Genomic DNA, 15,225 nt, shown 5'->3' with positions numbered 1-15,225 from the left:
CCCCCCCCTCCTTGTTGTCACAAGCAGGGATATTTGACTTTCCTTTTTAACTCTACACTTCCACATTTTCTTTTTTTGTCGCATTGTGTTTGTTTGCATTGTCTTCTCATTTAGAACTGCTATTCTTCAGGGCGGTTTTGCTCATAGAGTTTGTCAAGGTGTCAGTACAATCCATTTTGTCCGGGACCGTGACAACCGAGGACAAAGATAAGTGTGACAATAAGCAAAAGGCGAACGGTTGGTTTAAACAACATGTTATACCATTGCAACATTGTGAGTTGTTAAGCTTTAAGAATACATTGTTATGATTGGTAGTTGGCGTCCGTAGACGTTCGTCTGTGTGCCTTGTGTACAACTGTTGCCCAGTACATCCTCAGCCTTGGAACAGATGCTGGCAGTATCGGTACTCGCCCCATCCTCCAGAGCACAACTAGTCAGTCGCCCAGAGACCACGTGGGTCAACCCGACGGGGTTGGGGTTGCTACCACACTTTTTTGACAGATTTTAACGACAGAATTCTAAATCTAGAGTCTTGGGGCTATTCGTTATACCGCTTTTGAGAAAAACGTGGTTTTGTGTGCGTATATTCCTTCTTTGTGCTTACTATTCCCGTTTAGAGGGTTGGGTTCATTAAGCGGACATAGAAATTGAACGGCTTATCTAACATTCTTTAACGGCATATCATTGGAAAGGTAAGGTATTTTGAAGTCAATTAAAATGACGTCACATTGTTCTTGTGTGACAGGGGAGGCTACCGCTCCTTTCACAGCAGACTCTGCACCCGAGTTGTTGGCCTTTAAAAGTCAACACCCGTGGATTGTGGAAATCTGTTTGTGATGGGGTCTGGTGGTTTCCGATTGTCTGAATGTTCATGGAAACCTTCGGGTTTGCATAACAGTTTTTATAGGGCTAAGAAATTAGCCCTGACATTTTCAAACCTGTTTGATTACACTTCGCTTCCCGAGGTGATCGTAGTGTTTCGGCACTCGGTTACACTTGTTTATGTAGTGATGACGTATTTTTCTTTCTTTAAAATATCATTATCAGCAAAGTCGCCGCGTTGGGTGTTTCATTTAAATCATTTGAAAATATGCAAGACATAAAATACAAATATATACAGTTTTAATTGGAAGTAAGTAAAACATGTTATAGTGCATTCTAATAGGGGAAGGGCCCCTAATATGGACCACTTTTTGCTAACTAGCTTGGTTTTTTTTTGCAAAGCAGTGGGGGGGGGGGGGGGTTCCTCCTTTTTTTTTGGGGGGGGGGGCAAATCAGCGAAGTGGCAAAGCCACAAGCGCAAAATTTTTCAAAAACGGTTAAAATCTGTGCAATCTGGTGCATTCTAGGCCTTGTTTTGCGAGTTAAGGCCTGTCAGTGTGTGGGGGGGGGGGGGGGGGTACCTTTTTCTCATCGGATTTCACATTGAATAAAATTTGTTACAGACACACACAAAATTTATTTAAAAAAAACAAAAACCAAAAAAACCCACTCAAAGCAAGGTACATGCTTTTTCCAGGGGTGGGGTTCCGGAACCCCTGGAACCCCCCCCCCCCCCCCCCCCCCCCCCTGGGTCCGGCCCTGGTCGTTGCGATTCAGTCTTGCAATTCAGTCTTTGGCCGATCGCACATCACATCGTAGGCCATTGACCCGTCACACGATGAACAATAGACGAACGACTGGCGAACGATAAATTCCACGCGAGCGGTGCGGAAGTGACGTGTCATAGTGAACTCGGCAAACGCGCTTTGCGAGAGCAGACGCTAAATGTTCGAACGTCGCTCTACCTTTCTGAAAAATTCCTTTCAGCATTACGACTTAAAACATACTTTTGTTTAAAAAGAAATCAATATATATATTAAATACGAGTTTTAAAGAATTTGACATAATGAGGCAAAACCGGAAGTGAAAAATTAGAAAACAACAATATCCCTTTAAACAAAGACGTATTTCCTTATAACAGTTTCATCTTTCGTATGCTGCATCAAATGACATCTGGCAGGACAAAACTATCTTCTTCCAGGGCTGTATTTGTGTCAGCTTTTTTCCCAAGTCGATCTTGTTCTCTTTTTTGAAGCTGATGCACATTGACTCAATTTTGTTTCATATGGCTGGTGTCTGCCAAATGGAACTAACCAATATGGATGCCAAGCCAGTCCATCAATAAAAAAAATCGACTTGTGTGTGTATTTATGATTGCAATATTAACCTGGGACTGAATTATCTTCATTTATCGTCTGGAAGAATGACATATTTTGATTTTCTCAACACTCGCAGGTTAATGTCTAAAAGTATCAATAGGAAGAATATTGTTTGTATAGTGCCTGATAGAACAAAGCCTTAGCTTTTGTTCAATGTATAATTTACAAATGTTTGTTTGCCGAAACGAAGTATACGACGTTTATTTATAACATACCCCCTGTGCCAAAACTGCGTTTATGGCAGAATATGGGTTAGGTTACAAAGACGCTCTTCACTCAAAAGCGGTACAATGGAGCCATTTTTCGTCCACCGAACATCGGTTTTAAATTAAATAAGCTTTCTGAAAAACATCATCTCTAACCCAGCCCCGTCGGGTTGACCCTTGACTATAGCTGGGCGATGCACTAAATCGTTTAAACAGGGAAGTCACGATTTTCACAGTCATGATGGAAAAAAAACAATAAAAACATGTATACATGTAAATGAATTAAATAAAGGAATGAAGAAAAGAAAACCAACAGTTGGGAGCCCTACCTGTGTCAGCGGTTTATTATTAGACAACAGCCGCTGTAGCCGAGCTCTGGCGATGTTTGGCAGCATCAACGTTGTCTGAACCCGGGGCCGTGGGGGCTGCAAGTCGGACACCACAAGTTGTAAGACCTCCTTGGCCTTGTTCAGCTGTGTGATGGCTTTATCCACCTTCTTCTTTAATGAGCGTTGTGTAAATTTCCCCCCCGTGTCTCCTATGGCTTTGATTTCACCTGCCAGAATTCCGTAATGCCTGTGAATGACCAGCACATCAAAGTCACCTTCATGCTTATCAACTGATTCCAGGTCTTGGGGTCTCGGTAAACTTGCTGCGGCCGCAGCATATGCTTTTTTGTTGAGATAGTCGCCAAACTTCAACTCAGACATGACGAACATGACCTCTCCCTTGGACAACTGACCCAGACAGTTTAACACTTGTTGCAGACTCTGATTACTACGAACATCATCTATTAACAGAAATGTCCCATCGTCGGGGGGTTTGCAAGCACTCGGTGGCTGTGTCACAAGGACGGGATGCCCGGATGCTAACGTCACTTCCTTATGCAGCGTCCTGTGGAAATGGACGGGTGGCAGGAAGTGGGTACGTTCGTAAAGATGCGGGTACCACTCCTGCACCCGCTGACGCCACAAGGCCATGTCGGGGTGGGCTGGAGCAGCCGCCATGTTTGTACTGACCAGGTGAGGAAGATTTCCCTGGAAAAGATATGGATCATACAAATGTGTGTGTGTGTGTGTGTGTGTGTTGGACGGTGTGTGTGTGTGAGAGAGAGAGAGTGTGTGTGTGTGTGTGTGTGTGTGTGTGTGTGTGTGTGTGTGTGTGTTTGTGTGTGTGTGTGTTTATGCGTCCTTGTCAGTGCAGTTCAGTTCAGCTCGCTAAATTAGATTTTCTCGCGGCGAGAATTGCCTAAGTAACGCTACTTCCTCGCCACACTCGCAAATTCTAGCATCTAAAAAACGGAGGACTGGCTGAACAAGAGCAGTACAAAACATTGAACGGAGGAAGGCCCAGCGACTGTGCCTGCTTCTGTGATTTAGGTCAGCACGTTTGTTGCGTGGAATTGTGTAATATTATCGTACACACGTAGGCAGTCTCTGGTTATACAGTTATTAACAGATCGACATCATATGCCTAGGATGTTCTGAAGCGGCGAGTGTATAAACGAAAGGGCGTTTGTACTGTGTGTAAAAGCCTGACAGTGTCTGTGGCCAGAAACTGATGGCTTACGTGAAGCTGAGTGTGCCTTTAAAGAATACTGAAAGAAAATACGATTATTTCTGGAAAGTATACCTTTACTGTGTATCACGTTTAGAATAATAATCAAGCTACCACGTAATAATAATAATCCTCGACTTTAGGACAAGAATAACAAGAAGGGCAAAGCCCATACGACTCACATGCTTGACCTTGACCTTTACAAGACCTTGACCTTCAGGGTCAAGGTCAAATAACTAAACCTAGCAATGACATCATACACTAAGAACTGCTTTACACATTTTTCCTACCAAAATACATGTGACCTTGACCCAAGGTCAAGGTCATCCAAGGTCATGCAACACAAAGCTGTTAATTCAAGACATAGGAAGTACAATGGTGCTTATTGGCTCTTTCTACCATGAGATATGGTCACTTTTAGTGGTTCACTACCTTATTTTGGTCACATTTCATAAGGGTCAAAGTGACCTTGACCTTGATCATATGTGACCAAATGTGTCTCATGATGAAAGCATAACATGTGCCCCACATAATTTTTAAGTTTGAAACAGTTATCTTCCATAGTTCAGGGTCAAGGTCACTTCAAAATATGTATACAATCCAACTTTGAAGAGCTCCTGTGACCTTGACCTTGAAGCAAGGTAAACCAAACTGGTATCAAAAGATGGGGCTTACTTTGCCCTATATTTCATATATAGGTGAGGTATTCAATCTCAAAAACTTCAGAGAAAATGGGAAAAATGGGAAAAATAGCTGTTTTTTAGACAACATTTATGGCCCCTGCGACCTTGACCTTGAAGCAAGGTCAAGATGCTATGTATGTTTTTTGGGGCCTTGTCATCATACACCATCTTGCCAAATTTGGTACTGATAGACTGAATAGTGTCCAAGAAATATCCAACGTTAAAGTTTTCCGGACGGACGTCCGGACGGACGGACGGACGACTCGGGTGAGTACATAGACTCACTTTTGCTTCGCATGTGAGTCAAAAATTCCCGATGTACTTTGCAACTGAAACAAACCCAGGAAATTGTCATTGTGGGAAAACAAAAAATCACAACATTCAACAACCCAAAACAAACAAACAAACAAACAACAAAAACAAAACAAAAACAGCGATGGTGAATTTTCAAAAACAAAACAAAACATGATCATACAACTGTCATGATCAGTTTTTAACTGAGAATCAGAACGATAAGGCAGTGTCTTCAGGGAAAGATCCCATTTTCAAACTGTAATAGCTTTTGTCTGAAGCATCGTAAATATAGACAACGTTCTTTAGGCACTTTTCCTAGACTCTGATGCTGAATTGCGTTTTCCTGCGGGAAGGTTATAACCGGAACCATATACCTTTCAAGCATAATCTAGCGTGAACAAAAGCTCGAAGGCAAAAACTGTATAGCGCTAACAAAACCAAAGTTGAAATTGTGGATGAATGAATAATCATCGGCTACCAAAAAGAACTTTGATCCCGAAGAGTCCGAGAGTCAGACAGTAGGTATTCCCCGTCCCCCTCCCCTCCCTACGTACACAGGAAGTTGTTTACTTATGTTGTATAAGCTACGTCTTTTTACAGTGAAAAACGGAAAAGGCAATTTTAGAAAACAGCCTATAACTCGGAAGCGCTGCTTTATTATGATGTCTGAATACGTTCTAACCGGTTCCTTTTCTGGCGTGGGAACAACAAATATATACGTCATAATCGATCTACGTTATAACTGGTTGCGTTATAACCGATTCATTTTGAGTAATGAAATAAGAACAGAGCTGGGCGGGAAAACATAAAATGTACTTTATAACCGGTTACGTTATAACCAACTCTGACTGTATTAGGTGTTTTGATTGATGATAGTATATCTCGGACTGCTCATGTTTCAAAACTGTGCAAGACAGTTTCAAGAAATTTATATTTGCTATCACCCATGAAGCAATATTAAAATTATGAAGGTAGGAAATTACTTTTTTGCAAGGATAGGGGGTAATGGTAGTAAAAACTCCATAGTTCGCAATATAACATGTTAAGGGGTACTTGTATTTTTAGTGTGGTGAACGGATACCTTATCTTAGAAACAGTTAAATCCCCCTTATAAGATCTCCCAAAATCGGAGAAAACAAGGTCTTAAAGGCACAGTGCAGCTCACAGTCTTCGTTTTGCGTTTTTGTTGCAGCTGAGTGCATTTACAGTTCAAAAATCCTCCTATGGTAGTAAAACAAACCCAAAACTACCCAACGACGACATCTGTGAAGCTCGACAGTTTCTTGTTCACGTGAGTGCATAAATTAACCTAGTTATTACGTGGTGTTTGGTCGGAGTTCGATTCAACTGAGTGATTCCGGCCTCCATTTTGTTTTACAAAAACTCATGATGATGTCTGACATAGTTTGCTTAGTGACGTGTCTTTTTGTGCATGATGTGGTGATCTACCTGATCTAAATTTAGATCCAAAAATAGGTCAAGACCAGCCGGGTCCGAGTACGAAATTAATTCGTATTGTTTGTTTGTTTATTTGTTGCTTAACGTCCAGCCGACTACGCAGAGCCATATCAGGACGAGGAAGGGGGGGATGAAGGGGGCCACTTGTCAAGCGATTCCTGTTTACAAATGCACTAACCCATTACTTGTGTCCCAGCAGGCTTTAGTAAAACTAAATTAATACCTACTGGAAGATTACCAGTTTCCAGTATGTTAAAATAGGCTTAACCTATCTACTGCTGGACTTACATCAGAACACTAACAGATTAAACTATACATGAATCGCGAGACAAGCGGCAAGAGAAGAGATTTTTGGAAAAAATACAGGTGAATGAGCAAGAAGGCAGAAAAAAGAAAAGAATTCATGAAGAAAAAGAGAGCATGACAGGAAAGAGGAACCAAAAATCTACCTAACAGCAAACTAGAAAGCTCCTGCGGTTCCAAAAACAGGAGGGGCCTTTAATTTCATAACCGCAGTGCCCCACTGCGGGATGCTGAGTGCCTAGCATTCTAACAATTTAATTTATCATTCGAGAGACCTACCTCGCAGCTTGCCTCTTCGTCGGCGTGAAGCGATAACAAGTTGCGGTGGCGCAAATGCAGAGTTACACGATCCACGGCGTGTGAATACGAAAGGTCAAAACAAAACAATAGGTACTACTTTCACTATCGTCGTCTGCAACGAAAACCGAAAATGGTGAAACGTTTTGCTACGTACACAGAGGACGAAATTGCAAAGAAAAGATCGAACCTTACACCTGTGACTAGGAAAAGTTGCATAGACAGTTCCGTGCGGATCTTACAACGTATCAACGTACATCCGATGCTCAGAACCTACAGATGGGTGACGCTTTGGCGATTGAGGCTTCGTCTTCAGCTCTAACACGCACGCAGACAGTCAGGCAGGTCTAATCTGCACCAGCGGTGATGGAAGGTTTGGATTTAGAAACACTCGAATGTTAAGAGATTTTGCATCAAATCCAAACAGGTAAACATGCTAAGACATGAAATATTCTCCGTTTTCCATTTGAAAAACTGCGTGAGAGTCGCAACCGAGTATGCGTGAGAGTCGCAACCTTTCAAAATAAAGCAAGCGTGAGAGTATCAACCGGCAATTTGTAGGGTTGCTACGCGATTTCTTGACATGTAATCGAATTGCAACTTTTCAAAGACCAAAAAGTACACTCATGTTTCAAGAATTGATTAATCTTGACTTTCCCGTTGACTATAATCTTTTACTTGCATTAAATATTCCATAATAACAATGAAAAGTCAACATTTTGGCGCAGAACGCTTGAAATGTGTCAATATTCTCTGCTCCCCTTTTACAAGTGCATTTAAATAATAAAATAATTCTGGAATATGATACGCATACTTCTTATGCTAAAGTGCAAACAACAATAATACGATAAAATGTCTTTTTGTGAAAGTTATGATGCAATGTGTGGAGCAACTCACCTCGCTTTGCCGCCGCGTGAGAGCTGAAATCGATTGAACCGGAGCGTGGGTAGTTTCTTCGTACCAACCGGTTATACGGGGTGGAGGTTTAAGGCGACGCCTTTTCTTACAACCGGTCCTTACTTCTAATACAAATGTCTAATAAACAGAGAGAGAGAGAGAGAGAGAGAGAGAGAGAGAGAGAGAGAGAGAGAGAGAGAGAGAGAGAGAGAGAGAGAATCAGAATGTTTATTTGCGAAAACTCATATTGTTTATAGCAAAAGGGTGCTGGGGGGTTGGGTAATCGAACGATCCACGAACATCAGTGTACACATACAGGGGTTTCAGTCTGTTACACAAAAACAATGCATCGTGATTCGGTCCGAAGCATACAACTTGTAATCCAAGTCGGGAAATAACTTTTCCGTTTCGAACTTGAACACGGTATTGTTCCATATCGATCGCGGTTTGTCACAAACACACATGAAATATGTGTGCCCTGTAGTTTTGCGACAACAGTCAGTCTGGCATGGCACGGAGGTAGCACTGTACCAGTGTAGACACGACATGAAGGTCAGTAGTGAGATGGTCGATTTCTTCTCCAAAGACGTTGCGCCGGTCGACTTGGGGCAGACGCCGGACACACGGGGGCGTTTCCTCCTCTTCTCGGAATGACGTTGTCTGTGCTGTTTCGCAGTTCTATGTCAGGACGTAGTCGTCTCCCCTTGCAATCAGCGTCTTCTTTCCAATGAAGAATGCAATGATTGGAAACTGAAAGTGAACTGCTCTAAAACCAAAGTCATGATTTTCTGTGGAAAGAAAGCAAACTACCAGTTTTCCTTTAAGTTCCAAAACCAGAAACTTGATCATGTCTCATCGTTTAAGTACCTCGGCTTAACATTTAATTTTAATGGAAACTTCAAAGTAGGCATTAAACTTCTTAAAGATCAAGCCCGAAAAGCAATGATGTCCCTCCTTAGAAAGAGTAGACAACTGGATCTCCCAATCAAAACCCAGCTGGAACTTTTCCAAACACTAGTCACACCTATCTTGACCTATAGTTGTGAAGTATGGGGTTACACAGGAATAGAAATAATTGAAACTCTCCAACTTGAATTCTGCAAGTACTTTATACTACACCTGAAAAAGTCCACACCAAACTGCATGGTCTATGGGGAAACTGGACAGTATCCATTGTATATCCATGTTTACTGCAGGATGGTTAAATTTTGGCATAAATTGATAACAGACCTTACTTGTAGTAAAAAATCATCGTGCCAGATGCTACGCACTCTCAATGAGTGTGCCAAATATGATGTGTACAAGAGTGAGTGGCTAAAAAAGATAGAATCTATTCTAAATGATTGTGGTTTATCATTTGTGTGGTTATTCCCTAATTCCGTGTCAACCAATTGGCTGGCAAATACTCTTGCGCAAAAGCTCAAAGACATCTATATACAAGACTGGACCAAGGCCTGTAATGAATGCAGTAAGGCTGATAATTATTCACTCTTCAAGATGAATTTTCATTATGAGAGCTATCTCGATAAACTACCTAATTGCTACAAAATCGCTCTAACAAAATTTAGAACGAGTAACCACAAGCTTCCAATTGAGAAAGGCAGATACACCAACCTCCCAAAGTATGAAAGAGTCTGCACAAAGTGCAACCTAAATAGAGTTGGAGACGAATTTCACTTTCTTTTGGAATGCCCTGCCTTAGCTGAAATCCGTGAGAAATTCATTCCCCCTCATTTTAGACAACATCCCAACTTTTTCAAGTATTCTAATCTCATTACCACCCCGAATCGAAAAAAGCTGCTAAACCTGGGTAAATTTGTGGCAGAGGGCTTTAAACTTTATAAGTAAGCTGCATAAGGAAAGACTTCAGTTTTTTCCCCCACTGCATGGGATTAAAAATCAGTGTACAATGTGTAAATATATACTTTTTCTGTGAATGTGTGTGTGCGTGTGTACACGACTATACCTAAATGTGCCAACCGAAAATATGTGACATCATGCAATTGAAGATCTTGTCAGTCAATTTTTCCCCTGTAAAGAAAAAGACCTAGCAAACATGACATCCTACTGCATGTGCACTCCCCCGAAATCGGCGTATGCTGCCTGAATGGCGGGGTAAAAACGGTCATACACGTAAAATTCCACTCGTGCTCAAAACATGAGTGAACGTGGGAGCCTAAGCCCATGAACGAAGAAGAAGAAGAAGAACTGCATGTGCTTTACGCTCTCGCTGAACAACTGCATGCTACATTCTTTGGTTTCCAGTTTTATGTCACGTCACGCAAGAGGTTGCGACGCTGTGATGCATCAACACATGCAAATTGTTGCGAACAAAGCTCTCGTAGTACGGTACAAGGGAAGCAACTCCTCAAGGCAGAGTACCAGTGACACAAATTTTCTTTTCAGCTATTGCTTCCCTTGGATGTGTTCATTTGTAGGGAAGGTGTGTGTGTGAGGGGTGTGCAGCGTCTTACAATTTGAATCTCTTTGTTATTTAATCTAGTCTTACCGTGCAGTATTTCAGTTTTATTTGTTTTTGTCACTCACTCCAACTTTGATTTTTCTCTATAACATTTTGACACTGATATGTATGATCGATGTCACAAATGCATGTTGATCTTTTAAATTGCTCTTGATCTGTTTATACTTGTTTCTTCCTCCCAAAATCTCTTTTTCGTTTACATCATAACCATGTTTTTGCTTCATGCCATCTTTCCATTTGTACTTTTGCATGTTCATTAAGTGTAAATTGTTTTCACTATGTGGCTCAAAAGAGCTTTTTGTGAATAAAAACTGTTCAAAAAAACTGTTCCACCTTTTCTTTCGCACACTACTTTTGTGAGAGTGCGGTTCCTCTTCCTGTTTAACAGTTTCTCTTTAAGTCGCACGTTCTTTGAGCAGTGTGAGGCTAAGTCGTAGACATCATCTGGTTCAAACTCTCGGTCCGTTGCTGCCAGTTCAGCTATACTGTGGTTTCGTCGTCTGCTGTCTGTGACGTCACAGCACTACACACCCCAGGGTTGACATTATCGCACGTGGTTGAGCTTGCAGCAGGTGTGTGCTGTGTTGGGGTGGCCAGGCTGCGTGTATCACGTGATGTGTTGATGTCTGTGTCAGCCTGTGTGTTTACTTCTGAGGTGTGGAAATGACACAGTAGTTTTTCGGGGGTGGTTTCAATTAGCGGCCCATTAAAAGGTTCACTTGCCTTCGCTTCTTCTTCTCGTTTTGCTTTTCTTTCCTCGGCTCTCTTCTTGTCTCTTCTCATCTGGCTCGGTGGTTTTCTGCGAAAACATTGGACCGTGTTCTCCTGGGTGACACTGTGAACGTAGCGTGTAGCTTGATCGCCATCAGTGGTCGCCGGTGCAAATCTGACAACAAAAGTCAAGTTGCTCCCATTGCCGGCGATTTTCCACGATGTGACTTGGTGGTTGTGGAGCAGGGCTTGGAGGGTTGTTTCTGCAGCAGTTGGCAAGCCAACGACTGTCATTTTGAAGAGTTATTGGCGACGTTTGGTTAAATTGAAGCGCAGCTCAAAAACTCCGACCTGCCCGCTCGGCGAAATCTCGCGAGAGAGAGAGAGAGAGAGAGAGAGAGAGAGAAAACTCAGAATGGTTTATTATATAAGTTAAGGCCAGAGAGAGAGACAGACAGAGACAGAGTGAGCGAGCGAGTGAGCAAGAGAGAGAGAGAGAGAGATAGAGAGAGTCACACACACACACACACACACTGAAACAGACACACACACGCACACACTGAAACAGACATACATATATATATATATACACACACAAACCAGAAGGAGTGAGAGCGAGACGGAAAAAAATGAGAAAGAGAGAGTCGTCAGTAAGTAGTGGTATTGACACGTAGCGATAATGACACGTAGCGCTAAAAGATGTAGTGCTGTCGACACGTAGTGATAATGAACGAATGATAGCGACTCATAGACAAATTATTTGTAGCACTAATCAACGTAGCGATAGCGGCACGTAGCACAAATGACACGAAGGACAAATGACACGTAGCACAAATGACACGTAGCACAAATGACACGTAGAGCTAGCGATACGCACCCAAACCCGCTTTTTCTCAACAAATCAAAAACATCTTTTTACATTTAGTCAAGTTTTGACTAAATGTTTTAACGTAGAGGGGGGAATCGAGACGAGGGTCGTGGTGTATGTGTCTGTGCGTGCGTGCGTGCGTGTGTGTGTGTAGAGCGATTCAGACTAAACTACTGGACCGATCTTAATGAAATTTGACATGAGAGTTCCTGGGTATGATATCCCGAGACGGTTTTTTCATTTTTTTGATAAATGTCTTTGATGACGTCATATCCGGCTTTTCGTGAAAGTTGAGGCGGCACTGTCACGCTCTCATTTTTCAACCAAATTGGTTGACATTTTGGTCAAGTAGTCTTCGACAAAGCCCGGACTTCGGTATTGCATTTCAGTGTGGTGGCTTAAAAATTAATTAATGACTTTGGTCATTAAAAATCTGAAAATTGTAAAAAAAATAAAAAAATTATAAAACGATCCAAATTTACGTTTATCCTATTCTCCATCATTTTCTGATTCCAAAAACATATAAATATGTTATATTTGGATTAAAAACAAGCTCTGAAAATTAAAAATATAAAAATTATTATCAAAATTAAATTTTCGAAATCAATTTAAAAACACTTTCATCTTATTCCTTGTCGGTTCCTGATTCCAAAAACATATAGATATGATATGTTTGGATTAAAAACACGCTCAGAAAGTTAAAACGAAGAGAGGTACAGAAAAGCGTGCTATCCTTCTCAGCGCAACTACTACCCCGCTCTTCTTGTCAATTTCACTGCCTTTGCCATGAGCGGTGGACTGACGATGCTACGAGTATACGGTCTTGTTGCGTTGCATTGCGTTCAGTTTCATTCTGTGAGTTCGACAGCTACTTGACTAAATGTTGTATTTTCGCCTTACGCGACTTGTTTCTTTCTAAAATCTCCCAAACCATTTACATTAAAAGTAACAATATTTAATAATTCACACATAGCCATCTTCAACTTTAATTTCCATTTCATACAAGACTGTACGTTCGATGCAAATCAAACACAAACATGTCAACTTGCATGCTGGACAAATTCGACAACACACCTGACATACCAACCTGTCAACACGGACAACAACACGTCGAGTAACTTCCAATGCATATGAAACAAGCACTGCATTCGAGTTGATTTGTGGTGCTGCAGGTGAACATTTACATCGTGTGCATGATTCCGACATAGCAAGGAATATATCACCGAATGAACAGGTACAGTTTTGTTGTGACCACCGTCTTACATACACAAGGGGCAGGAAGGGGGAAGTATAGTGGGGGGGGACTGACAACACAGCGGCAGGGGAAACGACACACCAGGGGCGGATCAGTTCATTTTATGGGGGGGGTTTCCAAAAGTATATTGTGAAGATATGGGTGTGAAGGCGCGAAGCGCCGAGCCGACGGCGCGAAGCGCCTAGCTTGCTAGGGGGGTCCGGGGGCATGCCCCCCCGGAAAATTTTGAAAAAAAGGATGCAAAATGGTGCAAGCTGGTGCATTCTGAGGATGATCATTACCAGTTCCAGGCAGCAGATTTTGTCACTGATTAATACCCACAAAATTGAAACTCAACCCAAAAAAACACACAAAAATATTTTTATTTTTTGGCTGGGGGGGGGGGTTTCCGGAAACCCCAGAAACCCCCCCCTCGTCCGCCCCTGCACACAGACTGGTTGCAACGACAACAAACAACAACACGCGCCATACACACACATCTATACATATATACATACTGTAAGTACTCAGCGCTCTCTCGTGACCAGTTTATATCCATTAGACGAGCTGGAATGTTCTATGCCGCGTTCGACGTACTCCATTTACACACTACAACGAGTGACAGCAACACGCGCACTTCCATTGGCTGCAAGCAGACACGTTGTAGTGACGTACTTACACGTGGCTGCAGATTTTGTCGACTTCTGGTTCGAGATTACCTGCTTGTGTTGCGATGAGCAGGTGGAGGCAGGCAATGCACACCGCTACGATCTGAGTCATAATGATGTCATCTGTCATGTTGCTAGCACCAACACGCGTATAAACGGTTGCGTCGACTGAAAGCCGCGGGGTCGGTTGCATCGACAAAAAGCCGCGGGATGAGATTGAGTTTCTCCACAACATTACAAATCTCTTCTCTTAATTAGATTATCACATAAATTTTGTTTACACTTTGAACGTAGGTGTTGTAGCATCACATCATCGATTTTTTTCATTGATTGCATTTACGTGGGAATGTTGAACTGTGATTATTTACACTTTTTCAAGCGCATTTTTGTAAATTTTGACTTTCAACCTTCACCACTATGATGTCTGTGATGAAGGTGGATAACCACACGCACGTATTATCGGCGGCTATCCCGGGTCGGTCATAACAGTTACACAACTGACCACCTGCCAGCTGAGCTGGTATTCGATCCACCCGATCCGACAAAGGAATTAACACCTACGTGAAAACCACTGCTACATGCCGCTAGCCGAGAGGCCGCCATAGTACATGGCCAGCGGCTCGCCGTCTCTTCCCAGGAGAGCGGCTTACGTTCAAAGGATCAAAGACTAGTCAGAACATGGACACAGACGGCTAAGCGTGCTTATGTGCATCTCAAAATTTAACTTATGGCATTACACAAAACATAAAGCAATCGGCAACATGAACTATATTAAACACTAGACTGGACAATAACAAAAACTATGACGTTACTCAATTGGTGACTGGTCACCCTGTCACACCAACATGACTTGTGTCATTTTACATCGCATTCTAAGAAAGAGCAGAATTCTCACTATGCGCGCGGTACATTTCTAGAATCGCGTAGCGCAAAGTTGGAATTCCTACAATGGCGGCCACTGTTGGAATTCCAACTAAGCGCAGGTCCTTTCCGGAAAAGCACCGATGACGAGATGGGTCGCAACAGCAGTACTCTTTTCAGACGGTAATTTCTTGAGTCAAGGGAAGCTACTCGCTTTTCCCAATCAGAACCAGAGTTTCCGGTTTTCATTTGTCAGTCGGCAACATGTACACAGCCACTACAAGAGGCTACAATACTATTAATAGCCAATAAAAGCATGTGAGAAAATAACTGCAATTGAAGTGCAGCAAGATCAAGAGTCCACAGTACAGAAAGTGACAAGATGGCGACGGGAGGAGGTCCGTCTCGCCGTCTCCAGTGCAAAGACCTGCACGCGTACCTACGGTCTTTGGGCTCCAGTACTCTGGACAAACTGTACAACCACCCCGCCACCTGTCTCGCCGTC

General features: G+C 42.4%; 2 protein-coding genes across 2 annotated transcripts in view; one reads left to right on the top strand and one right to left on the bottom strand.

The window, feature by feature from the left end:
• Window positions 1–14,077, bottom strand: part of LOC138948230 (uncharacterized) — a 39,371-nt gene extending 25,294 nt beyond the window's left edge. The window contains exons 1-2 of the mRNA XM_070319745.1: window positions 13,710–14,077; window positions 2,737–3,444 (exon numbers count right to left, since the gene is read on the bottom strand). Of these exons, the coding sequence (XP_070175846.1) occupies window positions 2,737–3,414 (678 nt within the window). The 5' untranslated portion in view covers window positions 3,415–3,444; window positions 13,710–14,077. The remainder of the gene's footprint in view (window positions 1–2,736; window positions 3,445–13,709) is intronic.
• Window positions 14,078–14,926: 849 nt separating this feature from the next.
• Window positions 14,927–15,225, top strand: part of LOC138948217 (general transcription factor IIH subunit 4-like) — a 15,653-nt gene continuing 15,354 nt past the window's right edge. The window contains exon 1 of the mRNA XM_070319722.1: window positions 14,927–15,225. This exon is cut by the window's right edge and continues 1 nt beyond it. Coding sequence (XP_070175823.1) covers window positions 15,103–15,225 — 123 coding nt within the window. The 5' untranslated portion in view covers window positions 14,927–15,102.

Source organism: Littorina saxatilis, linkage group LG15, assembly GCF_037325665.1.
Source record: "Littorina saxatilis isolate snail1 linkage group LG15, US_GU_Lsax_2.0, whole genome shotgun sequence".
In the NCBI taxonomy this organism is placed as follows: Eukaryota; Metazoa; Mollusca; class Gastropoda; order Littorinimorpha; family Littorinidae; genus Littorina; species Littorina saxatilis.
This window is presented reverse-complemented; position numbering and strand designations above follow the sequence as displayed.